The sequence below is a fragment of the Selaginella moellendorffii genome, unplaced genomic scaffold (assembly GCF_000143415.4).
Source record: "Selaginella moellendorffii unplaced genomic scaffold, v1.0 SELMOscaffold_25, whole genome shotgun sequence".
Lineage (NCBI taxonomy): Eukaryota > Viridiplantae > Streptophyta > Lycopodiopsida > Selaginellales > Selaginellaceae > Selaginella > Selaginella moellendorffii.
In genome coordinates, this window is record NW_003314286.1 from 1,592,387 (window position 1) to 1,611,799 (window position 19,413).

A 19,413-nucleotide genomic window follows, 5' to 3' on the forward strand; every position below is an offset into this window, starting at 1 on the left:
TAGCCCCAAAAGTTAGCATCCCTTTCGAGCTGCATCATACAAACTACCTACTAAAATCTAAGCTAACCAAAGTCAACTCCAACCCTTTCATTAGTTTGTATTGGCTTATGAAAACAAAATGGTTTTTGAGCAAAATGATCAATAGATTAACCATTGGAAAAGTCTAAGAAAATTTATGGAAAAATCTTCCATCTTAGAAAAAGAATGTCTCTCAGTCCAGGATTGCAAACTTTCAAGACTCAACCAACTTCCTCCTATAAACAATTTCACATAGGTTCACCTCAACACAAATTCTTATGACCCATAATATGTCTAAGCATTGAACAACTTTGCCCATTTTCCGAATCCAACACCGACATCCGCAAAGTGCTAAATGAACATCTAAAGCTTGATCAGGAAGACCACATCTTTGGATATCCACATTGCATTAACACTTTTCTTCAATCATCTTCAAGATCCAATATGAAGCCAAAACACTAACAAGAAAAATGATATGGAAAATCAAGGTTTAAGGAGAACTCCTCATCACTCGAAATAACAATACCACTTCCATTAACACAAGTGCTAGCAATGTCAATGCTTCAATTACACATCTTCTCCATCCAACAATCTACTCCAAGTGCTAACGGATCAACCAACAAGTCATAGGAAGTGAATGCTATAACCCTTTTCCAACACATTAATGGGCAAACTCTCACGGAATAAGGAACCAACTTAAGATTAGCATAATGGACCACTATCGAGAATCCAGTCAAAGCCATTACAATGCTACTATATGTAAATAGACTAGCTTCACTATCAACCACTTTGGGATTGATCATCGTTTGACCAAGCAACTTCGTAAACACATTGCTCACTATCACATGGATATGATGTAAGTATCACAATGACTTGATCATCAATTGAGCAACACTATGAGCAATGCACATGTCACTACTACAAAGGTTTATGTGAGTATCAAGTGTCAACTCGACTTGACAAAATGCAACATAAATGTCACACCCCACCGATGGAGATTTACAACACTTAACACCACTAACTTTTGTTTACAACACGAACAAGCTTATACCACTCTCTTTCTAACCAAACTCAACATTAATCCAACACTAAGTTACTCAAGGAGTAATAGCAAGGTTCCTCAGAAAAGAATTAAGCATTGTAACCTAAATCTTCCAATAACAAGCCTAGACAAAATGGTATATCACTTCACCGCTATCCATCCCACAATTCACCACTTGCAAAACAATCATTTCCAACATGCATCAAGATAGAGACCCTTGATTACATACTGTGAATATAAGCAATGAGTTAACACCTTGTTGCAAATCATATTTCAAAGAGAAAATGATTTACGTGTTTGATCCTTCATCCCTAACAACTCTCTTTTCGGTTTCATCTTTGACTAAACCTCAAGCTTGCTTTTGCACTGCCTTCAGTCTAATCCAAAAAAAGTTTATAAGAGAGTATGGCAATAACTACTTGAACCAATAGACTAATCCCTATAGTCTTGATTAATCCACTCATAATCATGTCTAGGAAGGATCCACTAGTGCCATACTAAACAGCTACAGATCAGCCTATTTGCCACTCATAGTAAACCCAGGGAAGGTTTACTTTCACCCATGGTACATGGAACAATTTAAGGAACCACCGATAAGCTAACATTAATCCTGCCAACTCAACGTGTAATCTCGAGTTACTAATGTGCCTCACTCACGAGCCCAAGCATAAACTCGTGTAAATGAAACATCTTACATCCATCTTATGAGCCCAAGAGCAAGCTCACATAATTTGATACAAAATGGTAACTAAATTCATACCCAAGGAACAATTGCGAAGCCTTTGCACCCAAACGTGTACCCATTTGGATCATCGTTTTCATCTCTGCGTATGCAACGAGACCAATTGCTCAATCTCATTGGATAGTACTCACCGAGACTCATCCTCTAATACCAAATGTAGTGCACGTGGTTTTGACCCTTTATCCTATGATGATTTATCATAGAATAACACCACGAAGCGGAACCTAAACCCTTCATGTGCCACGTGATAGATGCCACATGTCACATGCCATGTGTCCAAAGGAATGTGGTGTGGAACCCGAGGTTCAGGGCCTTGGGCCACTGAACGAAGGAACGGTGCCAAACCCCCAAGCATGGAGCCAAAGAGTGATGGAACCGGACCACGAAGTAACTCTCGAGCATACAACCCAAGGAGCGAAGGGACAGGAGCCCAGAGCGACTTGGAATAGTCCTAGAGCAACTAGCATCCCAATGCCAGGACTAGCACGCAAAAGGAGCCAAACAGACCGGCTTAGATCTAAGCCCAAGTTCCATTCCATGCTAGCTGGTGGAGTACCCATATCCTCATGTTAGGCCACCAGTATGCCAAAATAGTGCCAGATACGTAGAACAAGGACAAGCACGCAAGCGGGAGTTAAACTATACTTCAGGTTGGTCAGCCATGCCCCACCTACCCACTATCCCTACTATACATTTGGAACCCCTCATAGCCCCCCCCCCCCCCCCCCTTCCCTTGAGGAACACATGCTTTGGGCTTTCACCACAAGCCTCCCTTAGTATTAGGAGTTAGTCTCTGAAACAAGTTTGAAACTTACTAAATATAGAATAGCACTAGAATGCGAATTTGGACATGGGACGAACACCATTGTGTTCAGACCAATCTCTACATTCTATAGATATACCAAATGAGCAAATCTAGACACTTTCTATAAATAGCATTTGAGACCGAAATGAGACTAACACAGAGGGCATGATAGCGAGGGTGTTTGGCAGACATGGTAAGCTATCATCCAGCAATATTGAGGGACTAATCTCAATACGCGAGGGTTCTTGTCACTAGCAAGTGCAAGACAAAATGAGACGGGAACTCCTTACCGGGCTAAGTATGCTTAGCTAATAACATGTAGGAATTCTATCCTTATGCTCATCCGGTCTAAGTACACTCGAAATGCCTAGTTAACTCCACTAGCACAAGAGGGATTGATAAAGAGTCTAGCAATACTGACTTCCTGCCATCGTGACAGTAAGGAAAGAGTGTTCGTAAGGACTAGCCAATAGGTAACTTTTGATACCCAAAGTCACATTTGCGACACCCTCGGCCCCAATCTCAACCTCAAGTTAGTTTGGAAGCACCATTGGAGAGTTCCTTCAAGACTAGTTCCTGGACCTCTCTATCCCTACTATACTTTTGGAACCCCCTGCCCCCCCGGGAAACACATGCTTTGGAATTTCACCCCTCGACTTGTATTAGTACTCGAACTTGGTCTCAGACTCGATCTTGGACCCGACCTCGGACTCAGTCTTGAACTTGATCTCGGACCCGACCTCGGACTCGGTCTCGGACTCAATCTCGGACTCAACCTCGAACCCAATCTTGGACTCGACCTCGGACTTGGTCTTGGACCCAATCTCGGATCTCGGACTCCGTCTCAAACTTGGTCTCGAACTCGGTCTCGGAGTCGGCCTCAGACTTGATCCCGGACTCTATCTCGAACTCAGTCTTAGAGTCGGTCTTGGACTCGATCTCAAACTCAGTCCCATCTGATGAACTCTTTATTATTTCGGTCATGCTTTTGGGGATCCTTTTAGCTTACGACACCTCGGGGAGTTGGTTCCTTACACTATTTTTCACCAACAATCAATTGTATCATCAAATATGCTTGGCAATAGTTGGGAGTTGGTTGCAGCTGAACCTTTTTCAAGAGGGATCTCTTCATTGGTTTTGTCATTGGGTGGAGGAAGTTAGAATGCAAGTTCCAACAAGGTGGAGAAAGTTCTTTAGAGTTTCTAAGGAGCAGTTCATGACAATTTGCAAACTTGTTGCTCCATCAATGTAAATAGCATTGCCTTCAAGTTTGAAAAACATTTCATCTAGATATGTTTCTATTGGTAAGTAAGGTTTCATTGTTTTAGCTTCAAGTGATTCTTTTGCTAGTTTGGTGGAGCATTTCGGTGTTTCTTCATCAACTATCCAGAAGTATTATTAAAAGTTCTCCAACACAACATTCCAGCATCTAGAACAATTTCTTGTATGACCAGAAGATCTGTCAGTAGTAAAAATAAGTTTCAAGAGTCTTTGTGGCTTTTCAAATTATTGTGGTCCAATTGACTGCATGCATTTCAAAGTTGAGCTTCCTAGAAATGCTTTTGCAAGTGATTATTACAACAAGGACAAGGATTACTCAATTATCATGCAAGAAGTCATGGATAGTAAAGCAAAGTTCTTGGATATTCAAGCTGAAGATCCTGAAAGTTGCAATGACATAACCATTTTGAGGAAGAGCTCAATTAGTTGCAATTCTTAACAGACTAACAGTCTCAAGAGGCCAATACCAGTTTCAGAAGTACATCATTGGAGACTCAGGATACTATGAGTTTCTAGGGTTGGTTATATCATTTCCAAGTGCAAATGTAACTAAATTGAGGGAAACATTCAACTTTCACTTATCATCTTTGAGGATGGTATGTGAGAGAAGTTTTGGATTGCTTAAAGGTCATTGGAGGATGTTTGGGAAGCTAGTTGAAGTTGAGACCATCACTTAGTTAACAATTACCATAAAAATAGCTTACATTTTGCATAACCTCATTATTGGTACAGGTGACATAGGGGAAATAAACATTGAACTTGAGCCAGTGACTAATTGATCACAAAGCTGGTGACTGGAGCCTCATCTTGTTGCTATGGAGCTTAGAAACATTTTCACTACTTATGTAATAGACTCAAACAAATCCATTTGAAGGTCATGAATTTTTTTATTTAGTATGTTCAGCTATCAATAGAGTGCCACGGTTTGAAAATAGAAAGCTACAAGTATCTCTAGCATATTGATTTGCATTCTTACTGATATATTATATTTTGTTTGCTTTGTGTCTAAAGAAATTTGGCAATTGGATCCTACGCTATAGTGATTGGAAATTTTATTGTGGATGGATCCGAAAATGATAAGCAAGAGTAAACAAATGGTATATAGTCCTAAACAGATTGTAATTTTTTTTATTTTTTATTTTTTTTTTGTGTGTGTGAAAACAGGCCCAACTGATGATTTGAGTGACGAACTGATTGTAGACCAAATGCCAGAATAGAAGGCTTTGAGTCCAAATGATAAGTTGATTAAACACAAACTGCCAATTGATGGTATCCTCAATCACTTGTTCTTGAAACTGATCTATTTTCTAGTAAATCATCACATCTTCATTAGTTCATCATCTCTCTTGTTACTTTAGTAATGCTGTAAACTATACAAGTGAAGTTCATGAATAAGAACATGAATTGACTTACCAAAGAATCAATAATTATAAATAAGGCTTGAGCTACTTGCTCCACACTCTTCATCATCTAGTTATCCACAACTAGAGTAAGCTTGATGAATTCTTCCTTATTCAGATTATGATGATAAATTTCCTTCTGGCTTTCTTCCATTGTATCAATGAGGCTCACATTGTTGTTATGCAGTGCTCTTGCAAGTTGTTTTGTGAGTTGTGTGCAAGACTTCTTCCTCAACTAGCCTGAATTATGTTTTTCAAGATTGTTGTTATTTCCTATTATTGCCAGAAATAATTATAAACAAAAACTACAAAACATACATTTAGGCTCTAATTCTCCATATGGAGGTGATGGTGATCATTGTTGTGAAGCTCTTAGTGTTGGTAATGGTGATTGTTGGGATATAGGTGGTGAAGACATTGATTCCTGAGTCTGTCCCTGTGAATTCATAGTTAGATGGTCTTGAAGCCACTCATCCATCATTGCATAGAGTTGATCATAGAACTTCGGTGGTAAATCAACTTCACGACCATCGTCATTGACCATTGTTATATTTCAGTAATTGCTTCTACTAGTAAGAACATAATGTTTATATAACTTGATTTTATTGAACTCTTTATAGATATACTCTTATTGAGCTTAGTATTGCCCAAGCATATAGTTGGCACCATGTGTCAAGTAGTAGTTGAAAACTTAATGAATGACAAAAAGTCTGAAAATTCCAAAACTTACTCAAAGACTTGCTACCAACAAACAATTGTAATCTTGTGCCTCTTTTGAATGTTGCCTCACTACTATAAAAACAAGTTGTACTTCTTTGCTTCATTCAAAACCAACAATTCATTCAAAGACCAATGCCCTTGATTTCTAGTTGGTTTTGAAGGCTTTAGTGGAGTGGGAGCAGTAAAATTCCCCCTACTGAATTGATAACCATCATATAAAAACTTTTGTTAAAATTGTGGAAAACATGATCTCCAAGTTGTTTAATTGCTACTCTCCCATTCTACTCAACCCTAAAACCAAAAATTGACAAATCAGCAATAGTGGCAAGAGGAAATAATTACCATATTAGCATTTTAACTTGCTATTGCAGGTTTGATAGTGGTTAACTAGCTAAGATGATTTTGAAAAACATTTAAATTGATTTCAGCGTTATAAGGCCACCATAAAAAAAATGACAATGATGGTGACATGTACTAGGGCAACATCACTTCAAATTGCTGATGTGGCTGTCACAATTTGACTGTGATGGTCATATGTGCAACATCTAATGGCTTATCTTTTAAGTTGGTTACTTTTAGAACTATATTAGACAAGATAATGTTTAAGCCTCCACCACAAACCTTGAAAAGCCATCTCAATGTGATGGAATTAACCATAGGAATATGAAAGCAAAAAGTAATGAAATAGTTGACAACATTATAAACCTTCTTTAGGACATAAGCTTCAAAAGAGCAATAAATTAGGTGTGATATGAAAAGTGGATTCCATATCTAGTACATTTGAATTAATTTTTTTACAAAAAGATGAATAAAAAAGTGGTAGTTACTATTGCTAGGGGGTATGTGAGGGAATAAATTAATAACAATGTTAACTAGTAAACTTTCCAAGATACTATGGAAAAGAGGATACAAGCAAAAGATGTAGAAAAAAATTTAATAAAGGCTTTAAAAGTGATTATTCATACTCACTAGGAAAGGACAATACTAGGTAAGTAATTTAAAAGATTATAATAAATTTATTAGATTTTTTAAAATAGGCAAAACAAGAGGATGAAAACACAAATGAGGAGTAGGAAGAGGGTCTATATATAGTGCAAATAGAGGTTGATGACCTGATTAATATTAATGAGGAGATAATTGATATGAATAATCCAACTCAAAGGTTATATATTGATTGAAGTAAATATTTTTCTTGAAGAATGTAATTGAAATACTTGTGATTAAGCATTATTGGGTTTGAGTACTACTAAGTTAAATGACTTCCTAAAACATCAAAAGCTTATATTTAATCTCAAATTCAACTTTGTTGGTTCGTTACGGAAATCACATTTTATATTGAGATTATAACTTCCTCAATATTTCCACCACAAAATAGCATACCATCTAAAAATGACAATTAAGAGTTATGGCAAGGGTTTTCTCAAAAAAGCCAAAACTTATAATGGAGATGTTAGGGAAATTGTACCACTTTTCTTTTATATATCTTTACTTTTTTCCTTTGTAACCATACCTACTTTATGCAAATGAAGTATAGTTATAAGGAAAAAAGGTAAAGACACATTAAAGAGAAAAGGTACAACTTCCTTAATATCTCCACCACAATATATCTAAGATTGTTGTTTCTCCATTAGTGTTACTATTTAAAGTAATTTGTCAGGATTATAAAAACTTTCATAGTTTGCCTCATTAGAAAATGGCAGCAAATATATAGTTTAGAGAAGAGGAGTTTACAGCAAAAAGATCATAAACTGTGCTTCTCAAGAATTTTGAAGTTTGCTAACATGGAAAAAATTCTAACCCTTCAAGAATAATATTTTTTTGGAGGGAAAACTATTTGAGGGGAATAAAAGTTTTCATTAGTTCTTTGCATTGTCAAAATTGCCTATTTCAAAGACTAATGCGGCTATAGAAAATTTTCATCCATTCAATGAAAATATTTGTTAGATTTCCAAATTTGATCAGATGGTGCATATTGCATATATATTGAACAGACAGTAAATTCTAGCAAAAACATACAAAATTCTACAAATTTGTACAAAACTCATACTGGATAAACCAGTTAAAAAAGCAACTATGGGTGCTGGGTTCCAAATTGATTGCTATATAAACTGCAGGCACCTCAACTCCATCCTTCAAAGCACTCCTCTCGATGTAAGTGAAAGGCACTTTACACTTTCATTTGGCACCGAACTTCCACCTTTACCTGGATAATCACAATCCAAAGCAATGAATTATCAATTAGTGGTAATCTGAACAATAATTACCTTAGTTCCTGATCCTGGCACATCCTTGGCTGTGTAAGATGTCTGGACTTGTACAGCCTTTACAACCTTCTTCCCATTGTCTGTTTTAGTAGTACGGATTGAGGGTAATATGGAACTCACCATAGGTCCACTGACCACTGACCCCAGGTCTCTTCCATTCTCTGGACGTTCACAAGCACTCGCATGGCAGTCTTGAACTTGCTTCTGACATCTCAGCTAGCTCAAGGAGGTACTTGATGTTCGTCAAGTTCCGGGCTCCCACTGGCTTGCTCACAGTAAACCTAGCACTCTGTTCTCTGTTCAGATTTGCAACTGCTGTGTTTAGAGAGTCCTTCCAGTAGTCAGTGTGCCTGTTGACGAACCTTCTGTTCTCGATCGATCTTAAAGCCAGAACGTTCTTTCCAATCTTCACAGGCTCGAAGTGAGAACTCTTGCTTTTTTTGGCATTCTCCAGGCTCGAATCTCCCTCCAGAACTTCCCAACCTTAACCATTTGAATGCTCACGTTGGGTTACCTCGAACATGGTGTCTTGGTTTGCAGTTTTGCTGTTGAGCTGCAACCATTTGTGTAGTGAACACGCACGTAGTTACCATTGTCACTGAGCAGCGTCATGTATCGATGATTTCCATCTCAGATGCGCTGCTGGCACTTCCTCTTTCAGCTTTATAGCCATAGACTTGCTTGTTGGCAAGTTTCGGCACATTGATGTACGCATCGTCCATCCTCCTCCTGCAGTGCTATATGGATTAGTTTGTGAGCAAGCTTAGTGGAAGCCTTCTTACCTTCTTACTAACGGAGATCAGAAACAAAGAATTCGATCCAGGAACAAACAACACCAATGCTGTGTTAGTGCTCTCGTTATATACTACCTAAGTTGCCGAGCGCGAGGTAAAGCTCGTATGCTAACTACATCTTTCTTAACTATTTTGTCTATCTTGTCCGGCTATTTCAATCCCATTAACAAGTTCAACTTGTAAAGTTCTATATGGGCTTACTATTTGACGTGTGATCCATGCTTGAGCTTATTTTCTTTGGCATACAAAATTTATAGCTCATGCGGCCATGTGATGTGTGGATTTATTTATGACGATCATAACATATATCATTCAATTTTGTATACCTCTTTTAGCTAAATAAACTAACTCTCAAAAGGCCTAGAGTGGAGCCCGCCAGGAAATCTTTAGCATAAGTAAGCAAGAACAATGAAAGCGATGAAAAGTCTGAAGAATCATAGAAGACAGAGAATGCCAAGGAAGTAAGAACTAGTGAAAGAAGAACTTACCTCCACCTACCACCACTTCGTACAAGAGCCACTCGATTGCGAGGATAATCTTCTCCCAGCCTCGTAGACCATGAATTCCGACAGCTGCTTTAGCAATCCCTGCGCGGGAGCATCCTCTGGCAACCAGCTCGACAGCGAGCTGATGTCCACCATGATCGACTCATCCAGATTCAAGAAGCAATCGCCGGTGGAGTTTAGAGCAGCTAGAAAGCCCTAGCTCCTGCTCATTGTCCACTGCTAGAGCAAGATCTTCGCCAGAAATTTCGATGTAGGATGGGGGGCGGGAAAATGGAACTGGAGCACTGGCGCTGCAAGAATATTGAGGCATTGCGCCGGGTGCCCTGTGCGACGAGAACGGCAGGGAAGAAGCGGCCACCGCCATAACCAGAGGCTATCCTGGACAAAGAATTGTTATTTATATCAAAAGAAAGCTAACAAGACCTTATGAGACAATAAACACTCTAATGGACAGAGAAACTCTAGCCTAGGCCAAAAGTTTTTGCCTGGACTGAGCTACCTAGGCAAAAATCAATTAGACCCGCAGGACGATTCTGGGCTACTGGGACGAAGCAACCGCTTCTCCTCGAACCGATTGATCTCCCGCTCGTCGGGCTTGTCGAGCGAATCACCAAGATCATGATCTAGTGTTGCCGCGGCAATCGTTGGAGCAACAACAGCAGCAGTGGCAGTGGCGCGCGGATCGCTGCTACGATTGGCAGCGCTCCTCTCCTTGGAGCAGTCGATCCGTGCCTGGTTGCGGCGGAGGTGCAGGAGCAATCCCGATGTGGTGAAGGGGCGCCCCGCGGCGCCAAAGTCGATGGCGCACAGCGGGCACTTGCAGTGGATAATCTCCTGGCCATTGTGGCAGGGAAGCCTGTGAGTCTTCTTGCGTGTCACCCCCTTGCCCTTCTCGTGGTTCCTGTATGTGCTGAGGCACACGATCGTGCCCTCCGGGATCAATCCCCCGAGCGTGCATTTCTGGCACCGGCAGTGGAGCCGCATCTGGGGAGCCATACCTTGAGGGAGAGCGAGGGAGAGATCCAGCGCGCGCGCACGCGCCCCTTCTTTCCTAGGGTTCTTCACACGAACGAAGAAACCATGGCGTGTTTGTAAGCATTTGGCGCGGACGAGCCATTTTTCTTTTCAAAAAAAAAGGCAAAAATCTCAACCCTCATGACGTGGCACAATCTTTGCCCTCTGGTGGCTTAATGACGTGGCGAGATCTTAGACCGTTGAGTTGCTGTATTTACGGCAAGATCGTCTTTTTTCTTTTGTTTCTTGTGAAGTAGGCTGATTTTCTCATGTCTTGGGTGATATCAATTTTCATGGCTGTTGGCGTGCTTTTCATTCGTCCAATTTGTCCAAGGAGAGCACATCGCCAGAGAAACCAGACAAGAACAAACACATCTATCAAGGATGAGATTGTGGAAATCGACTCTCGCTCAGGAACAAGTCGCCAACTTCGACGCGACTTCAACTTTGAGTCCAGTATAGCCACTGGAGTGCTCTTGCAGAGCTCCAAAAAAGAAAGAGGGAAACTTTCCCTAGGTCACCGGCATTCTCGCGAGATGAATGTGGAGGAAGAGGTGGGTCGCTTGCGACTGGAGATCGAGCGCCTGGGAACGGTCCTGCCCGATGGATCCACCGTCGTAAGCATTCCAATCTTTGATTTCGCTATAGCTTGGAATTCCTCTGGATCTATGCCCAGGTGAAATTTGGAATCCTCTTCAACGACGATCGGTGTGCCAATCTCTTCGAGGCGCTGGTTGGAACCCTGAGGGCCGCCAAGAAGAGGAAGCTCCTTACGTACGATGGAGAGCTCCTCTTGCAGGGAGTGCATGACAATGTGGACATAGTTCTCTTCAAGCCTGTCTCCAATTGATCAATGCAAACTTTTCTTTAGATCACAGAGTTCTAGGGTTTTCAAGAAGTATGGCGCTCTTGGACGTTGCTGGTGGCGTGGCGCTGGCGATCTTGTCCGGATCGGTGCTGCTGCTAGTGCTGCTGAGCTTGCCGGTCGCTGGCTATTTCTTTTCGCCGCGCTCGCTGCCCCAAGGTACCAATGCGGCTAGGAAAAGAAATGTTTTGCTTGTGATTGCTCATCCGGATGATGAATCGATGTAAGATCTCGCTAGATTGTTTGATACTTGGGATTTGTGCTAATGCGGAGATCCTTGGCAGGTTCTTTGGACCCACGCTTTTGGGTTTGGCGTCCACTGGGGCTTATAATGTTAGAGTCCTTTGCCTCTCCTCAGGTTTGGCGGCTTGGAAAATCTTCTATACTTTGACGGGTTTGTGTGTGTTGTAGGGAATGTGGACGGCAGAGGCTGGCAGCGAAAGGAAGAAATTCTTGCTGCGTGTTTGGTGCTGAAAGTAAGGTTCTTCTTTTCATCTTTGCTTATTTATTTTTTCTGCTGCCATGTCTTGTTGTATGTTTGAAAGGGAGCTGATAGAATTTTTGTCTAGGTGCCGCTCGGAAACGTTGAAGTGATGGACGTACCGGAGCTTCAAGTAAGTCTCGATTGAACCATAAGATTTTGATTTGCTGAAAGAGTTTTGTTTGCTGAGATGGGCTTTTTGGTTTACTAGGATGGTTTTGCGGAGCGTTGGGATATAGAATTGATCAGGCGTGTTGTACAACAGCGCATTATGGATCACAAGATCACAACAGTAAGCGATCATATTCTTTTCTCAAAGGTGCGACTATCTTTGTTTTTTTCTCAGCTTATTACTTTTGACTCGTATGGTATTTCGGGACACCCCAACCATCGCTCAGTGCATCATGCTATTTGGTGGGTGGAAATTCTGCCTCCTTCCAACAAATTTCTACGACCGCTCTTTGTTTCTTTTTCAGTGCTTTGCTGCTGCAACTAGAGTCCAACAAAGATCCTGTTGTGGAAGCTTGGCAGCTCGTAAGCGTTTCTCTTTGGTCCTCTTCATCTTTGCTGAATACTTTTTATTTTGTTATTGTTTTCCCTTTCCTTCCTGGCAGGCAAGTTCATCTTTGCTGCGAAAGTTTCTCGGTCCTCTGGATGTATGCATTTCGCTAATAGAGCAGCACCTACGGGATCCTTCCAAGCACCACTGCTTTTATAGCCAGAGGCCGTGGACAAACGCTAGAGCCATGCGACAGCACAGGAGCCAGTGGATATGGTAGGCGAGCAAATATTTGTGAATCCTTCCTTCCCTTCCTCTTAGTTTTCTAGTATTACTAGTAACTTCTTTTTGTGTTTTCCACAGGTACCGCAAGCTTTTTGTCATCTTCTCGAGGTACACTTATGTCAACAGTTTGAAGGTGTTAAAATACTAGTGGCCGAAGGATAAGAAAACCTGTGGAATGATTTCCAGCAGGAAGTTACCAAAACGAAACTCAGGTGCTTTGCATTGGGGAGGGATTTGTTTGTGCATGAATTCTCGCCTCGGCAATCGCACTGGAGGTACTTTTGGAAGGAATTCTCATTTTCAGTGATTGTTTTCTCGGCCCAGCGCTCTTAAACTATGAGGTCACTCACATGTTGGACTGTTTACTCCGCAGGACGCTTTCGGGGAGCAGTGCGCGCAGTGGTCATTTCAAAACAATCACCCGGAAAATGATTGATCATGAGTGGTCACCACTGAAGAGTGATTGCTCCAAGCGCAATCCTACGAAGTTGGAAACAACCAAAAAAAAAAAGCTTGGTGTGTGTAAGCTCCGTAGCGAGGTACCTCTTACATCTCTCACTCCCGTCTTTTTTCAAGGCTTTTTTCTTTCTTTTGCTCTTCCAGACGAGAAAATACGCGTATTTCTGGAAAGGAAGGAGAGAGTGGATGGGAATCGAACACGGCACTGGTGCCTGTGGCTGTCAGGGCCTGTACGGTCGCCCGTCCATAAAGTAAAAATCCCCTTCTTTTGACTAACGGTCTGGCTTTGACTGGTCAATGGGATAAGATACTGGAAGGATCTAGGCAGTGATAAACGTGAAAATGCCACAAGCTTTGCGGCCACAGGCGGGTGTGGGGTGGCCCCCAGTGCGAGGTGGACGCGTGTGCGCGCGTGACACGTGGCCCCGCCGGAGGCGTCGATCCCGGCTCGCGTTGGCGCCTAGTCAAAGACGAGACGCAAGGGAGGGAGGTTGTTTGTGGGTAGCTGCAAAAATAAAAGATCCTCGCGGTGGGAGCTATGGCTTCGCTGCTTTGCTCGATCTTGCGCTGCGATACTTCCTGATTCTTTGGAGAGCGCATTTCTAAGATTGTGTCTCGAGTGCGTTTGGATTTGCAAGCGTTTTTTATTCGCGTTCGCGTGTGTGTGTGCGAGAGTGATCGTTTTGGATGGAAAGCAGCGTGCAAACAAGCGCGGTGGAGGAGAAGCTGGGAATTCGGATCGAGCGGAAGCCATCCGAGCAGCGATTGCTGGAGCTGGGCGTCAAGTCGTGGCCGAAGTAAGCTACTTTCTTTTCTTCTCCGCCTTTCAATGCTTGGATTCCATTTCAATGCCAGTAGGAGTGTCTAAAAGCATCACACTAACCAGAGAGCCAACATGAAGCAACCACTTGTTGCTGCTGTGTGTTTTCTCCCCTGGCACCGGGGTTCTTCCAACTTTCTTGGAAAACCGAGAGCTTATATCGATCTCCTGCACTCTCATTCTCTTGTTACTTCTTTCTGCAGGACAGCCTGCAGTCGTGTCCCAGAAAAAAACCAAGCTCCAGAGACTCTCTCCTGCGCGTTTCCGCTATAGTCTCTCGCTCCAGCAAGTTCTCACAAACTGAGTTTAATCTGCCGTCCTCTTCCGCCTAAACGATCCAAGTTGAAAACATTCTTCTCTTCTTCTTCTTCCGTTCTTCTTGTTCTTGTTCTTCTATCTACTGGTTGAGAAACATACGACGATCTTGCGGTTTCGTTTTCCAGATGGGGATGCCCTCCGAGCAAGCTGCCCTGGACGTACGACGCGGAGGAGACGTGCTACCTCCTCAAAGGCAAAGTCCGCGTCTTCCCCGAGGGATCCTCCGACTTTGTGGAGTTTGGCGCCGGGAACCTGGTCGTCTTCCCCAAAGGGATGAGTTGCACCTGGGAAGTCTACTCGCCAGTTGACAAGCATTACAAGTTCGATTGATCGATCGTCACACACACATCGATATAATCTAATATCTGTGTGATCCGCGACAGATTTTCCCATAGAAAAGCTCTCTACTTTCATGCAATGCAGGCGATCAAAGAAGCTCCCGCCCAAGCCGGGGATTCGAGCGCCATCCCTGGATGTTTTTATTTCTTTCTAAGCTCTGTGTGAAGAAAGTGCAAGTACGTTTGTGCAAATCTGGTCACTAGAAACTAGAAGTGATCTGGGGCGCTCATCTAGATGCATCCGACGGCTCTAGCGCGCTCTACTTAAATAGTGCTCACTTCTTAGGTAGCTTGTAAAAACTCCTGCGTTGGAGCGGGGTTGGAGTTGTTCGTGGTTTTGCAGCAATGGTGAGTTTTTCTCTCGCGCGAATTGGCCATGAATCCGGGATATCGTTTCTGGGTTTTGCCAATCTAGGGTTCTTATGGCTCATTTGCAGGACGATCCGGAGCTGGAGGCGATCAAGAGGAAGAGGATGCAAGAGTTAATGGCCCAGAGAGGAGGAGGCGTGAGTTTTCTAGATTTACTGATGCCATTTGTATGATTTGCGTTGTTCTTTGTCCAGCAACAATCCGCGGAGCAGCAGGAAGCTCAAGAGGAGCAAAAGAGGTAAAGTTACATTCTCAAAAATCTTTTTTTTTTTTTTTGTGTGTGTGTCTCTCTCTTTTTGCTGCTGCTCATTGGCGAGAGTTGTGTTCCAGAGAAGCAGCCGAGCGGAGACAAATGATGCTAGCTCGAGTGCTTCTCCCAGAGGCTCGCGAACGACGTAAGTTGTCAAAAAAAAAAAAAAAAAACAAAAAGAAAAACAGAAAATAAAGAAAAGAAAAAGAAACTTCCATTTTGTTTGCGTTTAAAACCTGTTCGTGTTCTTCTAGTTTCGCGAATTGCACTCGTCAAGCCGGAGAAGGCAAAAGGCGTGGAGGACTTGATTCTTCACAGCGCTCAGCGGGGCCAGATCACCGAGAAGGTAACTACATATCAAAACTACTCAAAAAGGTATTTTTTCTTCCACTCTGCATTGCCAGGTTTCCGAGGAGAGACTCATCCAACTGCTGGAGCAAATCAACGAGCAAACTAAGAAAACAACCAAAGTCACTGTAAGTCCCTCCCTCCCTCAAAGACACAGTATTTTCTTGATAAAACCAGAGATTTTCTAACTCGGTTCCGCGCATCTCTTCCAGATACAACGACGCAGGAACGTGTTGGATGACGACTGAAAATTAAAACTATCATCTAGGTAGGACTGTGAAAAACCAACGAGGGTAATCTCTCTCTGCGGCCTGGGCGGAACTTTAATTGCCCCATTCCTCGTCTCTCATCAAACTCTCAGCATTCCATTGTGACGACGATTGGACGAAAGAAATGTTAGTGACCACCTGCGCGCGTTGCGTGATGGATTATCCGATGCAAGCAAGCGAATGGTTTATGTGGATGGAGATTTTAAGACGCCATTCAAGTGTGTTCTCAGAGGAGAGAATAAAATCGCGAGCTTTCCTACCAGAAGATCGACGCGATACAGACTGGTAACCGGAAAAACGCTGCCTGTGGCCGCCACCGTACCGTGGTCCCACGAGCGCATCGTACGGTTGTCACCGTGGGGGCATATTCCGTCGGTGCCGTGGCGGCGGCGCGGCGGAATGTGCCACGCGGCTGCGACGGAATATTTGGCCTCCTCCCTCCCCACGGTAAAATAACTTAGGGCACGAGGAAGCCCGGGCAGAGGAGTGGCGTGATTGATTCAAAGCTGGCGTTCCACCAGGCAATGTCGAGCCTGCTCGGCGATGGCATCGTGATTCCCTTGCAGCAGCCACCGTCCATCGCTGTGGGCGGCGGCATTCTCGATGGAGGCGGCGGCGGTGGTGGTGGAGGAGGAGGAGCTGCGATGATGAGGGGCGGGCGGAGGAAGGAGGAGCGGATCCCACAGTGGGGATTCCACGAGACGAAGGAATTCATTGCAATTAGGGCCGAGTTTGAGAGGGAGTTCACGCAGACCAAGCGCAACAAGACGCTGTGGGAGCTCATTGCCGGGCGGATGAAGGACAAGGGCTTCCGCCGGAGCGCCGATCAGTGCAAGTGCAAGTGGAAGAACCTCGTCAATCGCTACAAGGTCGGTTCCTCTCGTTTTCTCCTCAATCCATCCATCTCTTGGGATTTGTTTTTCTCTTTCTCTTCCACTCTCGCGCCGCGTTTTTGGATTTCTCCTCTTCTTTGTTCTTCGTTCTCTTCCAGTGACGATCTTCTCTGGATCTTGTCAAGTGTTTCTTTGCTAGTCTTCTTCGATCGTTCTAGTCTTCTTCGATCTCCCTTCTCGAGTTTTAAGGTTCTTCGATTTTGTCTCGCTTCGTTGCCAACTTCTCGGATCTTGAAAACCACTCTTTGCTGCAGGGAAAGGAGATATCCGAGCCCGACAATGGGAGGCAATGCCCGTTCTACGAGGAGCTCGACGCCATCTTCAAGGAGCGGTCCAAGAGCATGCTCATGCTCGAGTCCGACGGCTTGAGGCCCAAGAAGCGTCTCAAGAAGCTCAAAGGCCTGCTGTCCGACGAGGAAACCGACGACGAAGATGACGATGAAGAGAGCGACGACGACAACAGGAACTTGCAGCAGCTCCAGCCATTCCAGCACCACCATCAAGAGCAGCAGCAGCAGCAGCAGCAGCAACAACATCAGCTCCAGCAGCAAATCCAAGTAGCAGCAGCAAGCCAGTCGCAGCAGCAGCAGCAGCAACAGCAGCGGCCGAGGAAGCGCAAAGTTGACAAGGACAGGCAGCGAGCCACCGCCGAGAAGTCGAGGGCGAGCAGCATGCAAGAGGTGCTGGAGGAGTTTTTCCAGCAGCAGCAGCGCAACGAGGAGCAGTGGCGGGTGTCGCTGGAGCAGCGGGAGATGGAGAGGCGAGCCCGCGAGCACGAGTGGCGGGAGTGCATGGAGAAGCTGGAGCAGGAGCGCGCGCTGCGGGAGCAGGCGTGGTGGGAACGCGAAGAACAGCGGCGACTGCGGGACGAGGTACGGTCCCGGAAGCGAGACGAGCTGGTCGAAGCTGTGCTGAGAAAGGTGATACGCGACGACTGCTGATCCCGGACCAAACTTCTCTGTATTTTTTTCCTCTGCTGAAAGAGCTGTAACTTCTTCGAGCCCCACTTGACGAGACTTCCATGTCATAGCTTCGCTTTCTTTCTTCGGGGTCGGAGGGAGCCACGGATACTTTTTGACTCCGCCCGAAAAGATATGCTTCCCTGACAGATTTTTCCGCGTTGGTGACCTGCGATGAGTTGTTCCAGCTCAAGCCCGCATGTATAGACTTTTGCAATGTACGAAGAACAGGAGAAAAGATAGAAAAAAATACCTTTTCTGCTTTGAGAAAGGTCAGTCGTCCGCTTGTAGCCTGTCTGCCAGTACCGCGAACAGCTTGTCCCATTTCTGTGCACGAATCTCGTCGCGAGCGCGGCGCTGCTCCTCGCGGTCCCTCCAGGCCGCCTCTCTTGCCATCCGCTGCTGCTGTAGCTTCTCCATTCCACTCATCCACTCGTGCTCCCGCTGCTGCCACTCTCGCTGCTTTCTCTGTAGCAACTCCTGCCACCGCCTCTCCACGGCTTGCTGCTTGGCGACGAAGTCGGACAGCACCTGATGCATCCCATCCGTTCTCCGTTTCTTCCTCGGAAATTCTACCACCTCCGCACTATCGGCGTCCTCGCTCAGCTGGTCTGAGTCCGCTTGGTTCTCCTCGAGAGATTCCTTTGGTCCCTTCTCTGCTGTCTCGGTCCTCTGTAGCCTCGCCTTGAACAGTTCGTCCATGTCCGGAAAGAAGAGGAACTTCCGCCCGTGCTCCAAACCGGTCGTTCTTTTCTCCTGGAATTGCGTGCATAAGTTTGCGAAGCGCAGCAAATCTCTGCATACTCTCACTCACCTTATAACGACTGACTAGCTTCTTCCACTTGCGCTTGCATTGCTCGCTGGTTCTCGCGTAGCCTCTTTCTCTCATCTTCCCCGCGATCGGATCCCACCAATTCTTCTGAGAAGAAAGCGATGGATCCTCCTCCATGTCCGCTCTGATGGAAATGAAGTCCTTGGTCTCGGTGTGTCCCCAGCGAGGCATGCGTTCTTCCACGCCCTCTTGCTTACACTGGGTCGATGCTTCAGCGCTGGAGGAGAGAGCTGGATGGTGCTCCTCGTCGTCCAGACCTGTATCTCCATTTTTTTCCTTCGCCATCATTCCTTCTTGCCACAGCCACCCCGGAGGCACGCAAGGCATTCGATGGAACATATCCTCCAAGACCTGCTGGACGTCTCTCTCGGCCTCGCTCTCACCGTCTTCGTGACTGTCGATGCTCACGGATTCCTCCTCGGAATGCGTGAAAACCATAACCTCTTCTCCGCGTGACTTAAATATGGCGTCGATTTCCTCAAACAGGGAAGCATTTCCTTCTTGCAATCCTTTCTCCTACACTGAAAAGAAATCCTCTAAGAACGATCAATCCAGCGCGAGATTCCTAGAGCTAGAGATATAACTGACCTCGTACCGCGACACCAGCGCCCTCCACTCGCGCTCGCATTCGCGGCCGCTGCACTGGAAGCTCATCCGCGACGCCACCAGATCCCAGAGCCTGGCCTCGCGCATCGCATTCCCTTCGCTGGCGGCGAAATCGTAATCTAGCTGCGCCCTCGCGCAGAGCAGCTGTCTGGAATTTGCCACGCCCCAGCCAGGCGCCATCGCCATCACGAGGAGCCCTAAATTCCAGGCCCGTTAGAGAGAATATCCACGTATGT

General features: G+C 44.7%; 6 protein-coding genes across 11 annotated transcripts; 5 read left to right on the plus strand and 1 right to left on the minus strand.

The window, feature by feature from the left end:
- The first annotated feature begins 11,062 nt into the window (after positions 1-11,062).
- On the plus strand, positions 11,063-11,456 carry LOC9637419 (costars family protein WS02710_H03). Its single transcript, XM_002974606.2, has 2 exons — positions 11,063-11,203; positions 11,263-11,456. Exons 1-2 carry the CDS (start codon positions 11,123-11,125, stop codon positions 11,434-11,436), a joined length of 255 nt encoding a protein of 84 aa, XP_002974652.2. The 5' UTR covers positions 11,063-11,122; the 3' UTR covers positions 11,437-11,456.
- Positions 11,457-11,474: 18 nt separating this feature from the next.
- On the plus strand, positions 11,475-13,451 carry LOC112347872 (N-acetylglucosaminyl-phosphatidylinositol de-N-acetylase-like). Of its 5 annotated transcripts, none has more exons than XM_024679403.1 (12): positions 11,475-11,674; positions 11,736-11,809; positions 11,863-11,927; positions 12,021-12,065; positions 12,144-12,224; positions 12,279-12,346; positions 12,409-12,466; positions 12,547-12,707; positions 12,795-12,849; positions 12,903-12,991; positions 13,090-13,255; positions 13,320-13,451. In XM_024679403.1, the coding sequence occupies exons 1-12, from the start codon at positions 11,487-11,489 to the stop codon at positions 13,428-13,430; spliced, it is 1,161 nt and encodes a 386-aa protein (XP_024535171.1). In that variant the 5' UTR covers positions 11,475-11,486; the 3' UTR covers positions 13,431-13,451. The 5 variants fall into 5 exon arrangements, with proteins under 5 accessions (XP_024535171.1, XP_024535173.1, XP_024535172.1 ...); XM_024679405.1 differs by having other exon boundaries at positions 13,090-13,232; XM_024679404.1 differs by having other exon boundaries at positions 12,906-12,991.
- Positions 13,452-13,589: 138 nt separating this feature from the next.
- On the plus strand, positions 13,590-14,843 carry LOC9636885. The gene is made up of 2 exons (XM_002974607.2): positions 13,590-13,972; positions 14,439-14,843. Exons 1-2 carry the CDS (start codon positions 13,863-13,865, stop codon positions 14,641-14,643), a joined length of 315 nt encoding a protein of 104 aa, XP_002974653.1. The 5' UTR covers positions 13,590-13,862; the 3' UTR covers positions 14,644-14,843.
- A 43-nt stretch (positions 14,844-14,886) lies between these two features.
- Positions 14,887-16,049, plus strand: LOC9636886 (DNA-binding protein DDB_G0278111). Of its 2 annotated transcripts, none has more exons than XM_002974608.2 (7): positions 14,887-14,999; positions 15,089-15,157; positions 15,215-15,258; positions 15,351-15,415; positions 15,525-15,616; positions 15,675-15,746; positions 15,831-16,049. In XM_002974608.2, exons 1-7 carry the CDS (start codon positions 14,997-14,999, stop codon positions 15,864-15,866), a joined length of 381 nt encoding a protein of 126 aa, XP_002974654.1. In that variant the 5' UTR covers positions 14,887-14,996; the 3' UTR covers positions 15,867-16,049. The 2 variants fall into 2 exon arrangements, with proteins under 2 accessions (XP_002974654.1, XP_024535190.1); XM_024679422.1 differs by having other exon boundaries at positions 14,931-14,999; positions 15,067-15,157.
- Positions 16,050-16,239: 190 nt separating this feature from the next.
- On the plus strand, positions 16,240-18,006 carry LOC9636887 (trihelix transcription factor GT-3a). Its single transcript, XM_024679416.1, has 2 exons — positions 16,240-16,756; positions 17,035-18,006. Exons 1-2 carry the CDS (start codon positions 16,412-16,414, stop codon positions 17,719-17,721), a joined length of 1,032 nt encoding a protein of 343 aa, XP_024535184.1. The 5' UTR covers positions 16,240-16,411; the 3' UTR covers positions 17,722-18,006.
- LOC9636888 (trihelix transcription factor GT-3a) lies at positions 17,792-19,413 on the minus strand. The gene is made up of 4 exons (XM_024679415.1): positions 19,160-19,413; positions 18,554-19,087; positions 17,993-18,495; positions 17,792-17,908 (listed from the first exon to the last, which is right to left on the minus strand). Exons 1-3 carry the CDS (start codon positions 19,361-19,363, stop codon positions 18,013-18,015), a joined length of 1,221 nt encoding a protein of 406 aa, XP_024535183.1. The 5' UTR covers positions 19,364-19,413; the 3' UTR covers positions 17,792-17,908; positions 17,993-18,012.

Bases quoted from the DNA above. Each gene is read 5' to 3' on its own strand.
- LOC9637419 (XM_002974606.2), top strand. From the start codon at position 11,123: ATGAATGTGGAGGAAGAGGTGGGTCGCTTGCGACTGGAGATCGAGCGC. The intron at 11,204-11,262 runs GTAAGCATTCCA...ATCTATGCCCAG, and splicing joins TGCCCGATGGATCCACCGTC to GTGAAATTTGGAATCCTCTT.
- LOC112347872 (XM_024679403.1), top strand. From the start codon at position 11,487: ATGGCGCTCTTGGACGTTGCTGGTGGCGTGGCGCTGGCGATCTTGTCC. The intron at 12,066-12,143 runs GTAAGTCTCGAT...TTGGTTTACTAG, and splicing joins TGGACGTACCGGAGCTTCAA to GATGGTTTTGCGGAGCGTTG. The intron at 12,850-12,902 runs GTGTTAAAATAC...AATGATTTCCAG, and splicing joins CTTATGTCAACAGTTTGAAG to CAGGAAGTTACCAAAACGAA.
- LOC9636885 (XM_002974607.2), top strand. From the start codon at position 13,863: ATGGAAAGCAGCGTGCAAACAAGCGCGGTGGAGGAGAAGCTGGGAATT. The intron at 13,973-14,438 runs GTAAGCTACTTT...TTCGTTTTCCAG, and splicing joins GGCGTCAAGTCGTGGCCGAA to ATGGGGATGCCCTCCGAGCA.
- LOC9636886 (XM_024679422.1), top strand. From the start codon at position 15,074: ATGGCTCATTTGCAGGACGATCCGGAGCTGGAGGCGATCAAGAGGAAG. The intron at 15,158-15,214 runs GTGAGTTTTCTA...TTCTTTGTCCAG, and splicing joins TGGCCCAGAGAGGAGGAGGC to CAACAATCCGCGGAGCAGCA. The intron at 15,617-15,674 runs GTAACTACATAT...CTGCATTGCCAG, and splicing joins GGGGCCAGATCACCGAGAAG to GTTTCCGAGGAGAGACTCAT.
- LOC9636887 (XM_024679416.1), top strand. From the start codon at position 16,412: ATGTCGAGCCTGCTCGGCGATGGCATCGTGATTCCCTTGCAGCAGCCA. The intron at 16,757-17,034 runs GTCGGTTCCTCT...TCTTTGCTGCAG, and splicing joins ACCTCGTCAATCGCTACAAG to GGAAAGGAGATATCCGAGCC.
- LOC9636888 (XM_024679415.1), bottom strand. From the start codon at position 19,363: ATGGCGATGGCGCCTGGCTGGGGCGTGGCAAATTCCAGACAGCTGCTC. The intron at 19,088-19,159 runs GTCAGTTATATC...TTTTCAGTGTAG, and splicing joins CGCTGGTGTCGCGGTACGAG to GAGAAAGGATTGCAAGAAGG. The intron at 18,496-18,553 runs GTGAGTGAGAGT...ACGCAATTCCAG, and splicing joins AGCTAGTCAGTCGTTATAAG to GAGAAAAGAACGACCGGTTT.